This window comes from Lactuca serriola, chromosome 4 (assembly GCF_051521515.1).
Source record: "Lactuca serriola cultivar US96UC23 chromosome 4, Lser_US96UC23_V15, whole genome shotgun sequence".
NCBI classification, from domain to species: Eukaryota; Viridiplantae; Streptophyta; class Magnoliopsida; order Asterales; family Asteraceae; genus Lactuca; species Lactuca serriola.
The window spans coordinates 125,604,775-125,611,719 of NC_136411.1; the positions used below are offsets into that span (position 1 = coordinate 125,604,775).

The following is a 6,945-nucleotide window of genomic DNA, read 5'->3' on the forward strand; positions in this document are numbered from 1 at the left end:
TTACTAACGGTTTGGCTTCGGTTTGACCTAAAAACCGAAAAAACCGGACCGTGAACACCCCTAATACATATCCTACTATTTATTAGTTGTCCATCAGTCCATGGTTATGGAGAGCTTTTGTGATTGTAGGAAAATGATAAGTTTATGAATATGGAAGAAAGACGTGAAACTGGCACATATTCGAGCTTTGGATCGTTGACATTTTAATAACTTTTGTTTTCGATTACTGAAATCTTGAGATTTTGTTCATCAAAGATTTAAGGCAACAAATGGACGCACAAAGATTAACTCTGTTATCATAAGCAACGTCGGCAATTACACATATTTACAAGAGTTAACGATAGTACTTAATGGACCTCAACAAGGTAAGTATGAAAAGCAGAGCAACAACGTTAGGCTATAAAAGCCGGCAACAATAATTTTTTAACCAATTTCCGCCGGCCAAACATTTTTTTGTTGTTTATATTGACTTTATTTCAAACGTTCTTTAACGTCTCTCCATTGGGCATTCACAGCTTTCATTTCTTGATTACATCTCATCTTTGTAAATTCAGCCAACTGTTTTTGCATCATATAACTTGATTGTTTCCATTTTTACTCCTGCTACGACTGATCAACTGTGTGCAATGCAAGTTCTTCCAATCAAAACTGCATAAAAGTACTCTAGTCATATTTCACGTTTCTTAATCAGAAATGGGTCGGAATATTCAACCCATTTTCTGCGTTTCCTTTGTTTTCTTTCTTCTTTTTTCAGTAGGAAAGATGGAAGACGATGATGTGAGAGATGCATTGGTCGATTTCATGAACGCACTTGGTCCTCCTCGGACCATCCAAAACACCACGAATTGGGGATGGAATACTTCATCAGATCCTTGCACGAATACATGGCATGGAGTTACGTGTGACACCGGAAACAAAACCGTGCAAAAAATCGTTCTTGAGAAGCTCAGTCTAACGGGAACCCTCGATTTCGAATCCCTTTGCAAAGAAACTTCGCTTATTGTACTAAGCCTCAAGTTCAACAATCTCACCGGAGACTTATCACCGGAGATATCAAACTGCAAAAAGCTCAGGCATATATACCTTACCGGAAACCACTTTTCTGGTAGCCTTCCCGATTCCCTTACCGGTTTGGCCGATTTGAAACGAATCGATATATCCAACAACGAGTTAGATGGTAAGTTACCGGATATGCCAAGAATTACCGGCTTATTAAGCTTTCTTGCCCAGAACAATCGTTTTACTGGGCAACTACCAAACTTCAATTATCACCAACTTCAAGATTTTGATGTCTCCAACAACGATTTCAGTGGACCAATTCCCGATGACACCGGTAAATTTGGCGCCAACAGTTTCTTGGGTAACCCGAATTTGTGCGGGAAGAAGTTGCCGAAGGCGTGTCCAGTGAAGAAAAGAAAGAAAAACTTAAACAATATTCTTATGTACTCCGGTTACGCGATTCTTGGTTTGATAGTTCTGGTTTTAGTTTCTCTCTTATTCCTCAAAAGAAAAGAAAAACATGAAGATACGAAAAGTGTTGATTCTGAAAAGAAGGGAGTTAACGATAGTGGTATTTCAAGCGGGAAGAACAGGTCGGAATTCTCGATTACATCGGCTGAAAACGGCGGTGTTTCAGCTTCGCTTGTTGTTCTTTCAAGTCCAGTGGAGGCGGTTAACGGGATGAGATTTGAAGATCTGCTCAGAGCTCCGGCGGAATTGATGGGAAGAGGGAAACATGGAAGCCTGTACAAAGTCATTCCCACCGGTGGGATTCCGCTCGTTGTTAAAAGAATCAAAGATTGGGATATTTCAAGAGACGAATTCAAGAAAAGAATGCAAAGAATTGATCAAGTCAAACACCCTAAAGTGTTACCTGTAGTCGCTTATTATTGTTCTAAACAAGAAAAGCTTCTAGTTTACGAGTTCCAACAAAATGGGAGTCTCTTCAACCTTCTGCATGGTAAGTTTCCTTACTTTTTCGAAACTTCATAAAATCATAATGTTTTTTTTTTTTTTTTTTTTAATTAGGTTAACTTACAGGATCACAAAACGGGCAACATTTTGACTGGGGAAGCAGGCTAAATGTTGCATGTGGCACAGCAGAAGCACTAGCGTTCATGCATGCAGAGCTTCAAAACGATGGAATAGCTCATGGAAACATAAAATCTTCAAACATTTTGTTTACACAGGATATGGAGGTTTGTGTTAGTGAGTATGGTTTAATGGTGGTAGAAGATGGTTCTCAGAAAAGCAATGCCTTCAATCTTGACGTGTATGCATTTGGTGTGATTCTACTTGAGCTGCTGACAGGGAAGCCTGTCCAGAGCAACGGGTTAGATCTGGCTCAGTGGGTTAACTCAGTGGTGAAGGAAGAATGGACGGGTGAGGTTTTTGACAAGAAGTTGGTAGTTGAAGGTGCAAATGAAGAACGCATGGTGGCGCTGTTACAGATAGCTTTGAAGTGCATAAATGGTTCGCCTGATGTGAGACCTGGTATTGGTCAAGTGGCAGCCATGATAGTTTCTTTAAAGGAAGAAGATGAAAGATCCATGGTTTCTTCTGATCCATGATTTTAAAGGTAAGAATCTTGATTAGGGGTTTTCTGAATGGAAGATCACTTTGCATGTTCAAGATTAATTGATGTTAGTTTATATAAATTTAAACCAGGTTTATAGCAAATTAATTAAAGTTTCATTGTTTTTTAATTGTCTTAAAGAATAAGTGCATGAATATGCTTAATTATAAGGAAATAATTTGTTTAAGAACGTAATTTTTTTAATATTATTGGCATGATTCTTTGTAAAATTTCTGGCTAAGGTTTACGTTATCTGTATTTTTATTATAACCATATGGACCATAATGAATATGAGCATATTAAAGAAAAAGGTAAATGACATTTATCAAATAAACTAGGTTGCAAATAAACTAGGTTACAACTCGTGGGCACTACGGATGAAAAATTTTAAAAATGTTTTATCGATAATTAAGACGATGCATAAGGAGGAGAGAGTCATTCCCTCCCAACCCACTGTTACATCAACTTTTCTCTTTTATTTTTCTTCATCTTTCCCAACCCACAACACACGAAAATCCGATCTTTCTCAACTCACTCAATTAAAAAATAATACTAAATAACTAAGGTATAAGTTTTTAAACACATTGTACAAGAGAAAATGAGAGAGAGAAAATAGAGAAAAAGTAGAGAAAAAGTAGAGAGAGAGAGAGAGAGAGTATGAAGTTGGTTAGTAAAACCAATTAAACAAAGAGAGAGTAGTACTTGTGTTAACTCTTTTGTTAATTAAGATTTTGCCTTGATTTTTTTGTATTTTTTTTTAATTGAGTGAGTTGAAAAAGATGTGATTTCTGTGTGTTATGGGTTAAGAAAGATGAAGAAAAATGAAAGAGAAAAGTTGATGTGGGCAGGGTACGGATGGTTGGGAGGGAATGACTTTCTCCTCCCTTAAGAATAACTTAATTAAAAATGTTAATATTGTATATATTGTTTTTATTTAAAAAAATATTTTTTTATTACCAAAATACCCAACGAACCTCCCTTAGCCCCTTCCCCTTTTGGTTGTAATAGAAATAAAAACCAAAAATAATCCCTACATAGAACTTGTCCTAAGTATCGATTTGTGAAAGGGATTAAAAGTTTGTCCATTTCAATCGTTGAAGGCAAATACGAATATACAATCATAGAAGAAATATGAAGTGAATAGAAATTACATTGATTGATAAAAGATGTCAAACTCAAACACTTAAGAAACAAAAAATTGGTGTTAAAAATTAATTTTCCAAATAAAACACCATACATGTTCTAAAAACTAATGATGCATTTGAATGATTATATCTATATATTACAAATCAAGAAAAAAGTTATATATATGAGATTGACACGAGGGTCACAAGTACATAATGGGGCAATCAAATGAGGTGTATGTTTGGAAAGCCACGTGAGGGGATTAAGACCATGTAACCAAAGTACAATAACACCCCCAAATACTACAAATGTGAATATCACCTGTGTAAACAACAAAAAATTAAAAGATGGAAGGGAAGGATATGGATCAGTTTGACTTTGAGCATGACCATTCACCATTATTTACGTTCATTTTTTGAACGTCACATCTATATTAAAAAAGAAAAGGACCAACCAATGGTCAGACCAAAGTATAGATACAAAGAGGTTAAAACTACAACAATTTACGACACTAAAATAACCTTATAAAAATGAAATTGGCAACATTGAATTAGAAGGAGCAAACCAACCTTGTCAAAGTACTTTCCAGACTAATCCATCAATAGCAATGCATTTTCTTGTACTACCCTGCTATAGTAATATACTTTGAATTGCAGCCAACATTAGGAGCAACAATTAACAACTCCTATTATTTAAAGCAAACATAAACAAAACACCATAATACAGAAAAATGAAAATTGAAATGGGTTTTTTAGTTTAAACGGGAAAGTATGAACATAATAATACAAAATAACGACGGGTTATGGCCACCATGAAAACCTAAAAAATTCCATCAATACCCCAACTTGAAAAAACCTTCCAGACTAAATATAAAAAGCCTCCGGTTTATATAAACATCACCATGACTTCCATTAGTAATTATATCTTAAATGAATATTTCGCTCTCAACAAAGGGTAAAATTGTCAAATCACTAAAAACCTCAACAAACATAAGATGTCATATTAAAATACCTCAAAACAACAATGTCATTGTTAATTAAGTTGGTAGGTTCAAATTAAGAAAGCAAACACGGACCATCCATTTGAGTAATTTCTTTTATGGGTTTAACTTATACTTTGTAATCAAACTACAAAAACACACTCATATGAAAAATGCGATGAATATAAAAAAGAAACAGAAATAGAAATAGATAAACAATCCTCAAAAAAGATCTAGGGTGGAGAGGGGAGAATACATACCAGGAACAAAGGATTCATACTCTGATCCAGGGTCGTTCCAAACATATTTTTGGCCCAGGACAAGAGAAAAAAATGGGCCCTTAAAATACATAAATGGCATCAAGTTTTTTATAGTAACTCAATAATTTAAAGAAAATTATTTGTATTATCTTCTAAATATAATAATTTTTATAAAAAATTTGGACCCTTTTGAAAGATGGGCCCTGGACGGTCGCCCCTATCGCCCACCCTCTGGGACGGGCCTGCTCGGATCGTTTATATATATATATATATATATATATATATATATATATATATATATATATATATATATATATATATACACACACATACACACACACACAGAGAGAGAGAGAGAGAGAGAGAAAACTTACGATTAACACATCTCCTGAAAACCAAATTCCAGTAGCAGAAATTAGAACCACTCATACAATCGACAACTTGGAAGCCGTTTAAAAAATATAGAAATAAATAAATTAGGAGGTAAATTGGAAGAACGAATGAAGGTATGGGTATAATGCATATCAAAGTCTATCTGAATCAGTGATAAAATTACACATAGACACATAGATCTTATCACATACACAACAAATAGAGATAAGGAGAATCAAATAAAACGAAAAGATTAAATATGATTTTAAAATACCTCTCGTACATTGCAAGTTGCAGATAATGTGGATTGCCCTTCGTTGATGATGATGTTGACGGTGTAGCATCGAGGTGCGATGGTGCAAGGTGGTGATGGAGATGTCGGTGGCGGTAAATTAAAGTAGTCGTTGGTGGAAAGCAGTGGTGTGTTTTAGGAGTTCGTCATCGAGAGGGATATATATATATATATATATATATATATATATATATATATATATATATATATATATATATATATATATATAGAGAGAGAGAGAGAGAGAGAGAGAGAGAAAGAGCTTTTATGCATCGAATCAGATTCAGAGAAGATATGTTTCCTGGTTTGATTTAATTTGTTGCCCATTTTATGATAATTGAATTTACGGTATGGATCGCAATAAAAAAAATAAAAGAATCAAGCAATGCAAATAAAAGTGAATGAGAATCGCATTATCAGTATCAATATAGAGATAATAGAGATAATGAACCCAAAATTGCACCAAATTCGACAGAATTTTAGGGATGGAGATTTGATTACAAATTTGATATTGAATGATGAATTGGGTGGGATAAAATGGATTATATTGCTGGAGAAAATGACACGTGGCATAAGTCTAGTCTAAAAGATGGACACATGGCTTCTAGGAGAGTCTTTTATTAAGTATTGAGATTGAGAAGTCTCTTTAAATTATATATATTGAAGAAACCTAAATCCATGGGAGTTCCTAAGTGCCTCGAATTTATTATCATTATCTATTATCTATTTGAAAACTCGACATGGAATCATAGATTATAATGATTACAATGAATATCAATGACTGGTTTGTTCAATGTTAAGTAAAATAGTATGACATTTATAAAATAAACTAAGATTTTTTTAATTATATAGAAAAAACTTAAATCCATGGAGGAGGTCCGGGAGCCTTGCATCACAAACTGTTATCATACAAAGAATGGAAATAATATCATTAATATTATTGGCGATAACTTGCGGTTGTCTAGGATTTGTCTCGATATTCAAGTTAATAAACAAAAGGTATGTAGGAGACGATAAGGAGAGTAGCAGATTTGAGAGTAATATGATCGATGCTACCCGTTTACCGTATGCATTACTTTGGATTATATTTTGTTATAGTGTCCTGCCTCCTCCGAACCTTCCATGTGGTGATAAGTTATTAACCCTCCCCTAGTTCAAAGTGAAAGGTTTCATGACTTTTTTTGGACTCTTGGTTATGGCAAAAAAAAAAAATTTAAAATCTCGTTCCTGATGGTAAACTCCATACAAGACCTTGATTTGACCATAGACAAGGATGGGATGGGGAATCCTAAATTAGAACACATGATGGGGACGACGATGGTGATTATGGATGCAAACGAGT

At 34.4% G+C, this 6,945-nt stretch overlaps 1 protein-coding gene and 1 long non-coding RNA gene across 3 annotated transcripts; one reads left to right on the forward strand and one right to left on the reverse strand.

Moving 5' to 3' along the window:
• The first annotated feature begins 597 nt into the window (after positions 1 to 597).
• LOC145100343 (inactive leucine-rich repeat receptor-like serine/threonine-protein kinase At1g60630) lies at positions 598 to 2,670 on the forward strand. The gene is made up of 2 exons (XM_079037651.1): positions 598 to 1,960; positions 2,041 to 2,670. Exons 1-2 carry the CDS (start codon positions 694 to 696, stop codon positions 2,568 to 2,570), a joined length of 1,797 nt encoding a protein of 598 aa, XP_078893777.1. The 5' UTR covers positions 598 to 693; the 3' UTR covers positions 2,571 to 2,670.
• A 1,143-nt stretch (positions 2,671 to 3,813) lies between these two features.
• LOC145102492 (uncharacterized) lies at positions 3,814 to 6,058 on the reverse strand. Of its 2 annotated transcripts, none has more exons than XR_013706170.1 (2): positions 5,595 to 6,058; positions 3,814 to 5,327 (listed from the first exon to the last, which is right to left on the reverse strand). It is a non-coding gene; the product is annotated as an uncharacterized LOC145102492 (long non-coding RNA). The 2 variants fall into 2 exon arrangements; XR_013706169.1 differs by having other exon boundaries at positions 5,586 to 6,058.
• Positions 6,059 to 6,945: the final 887 nt, after the last annotated feature.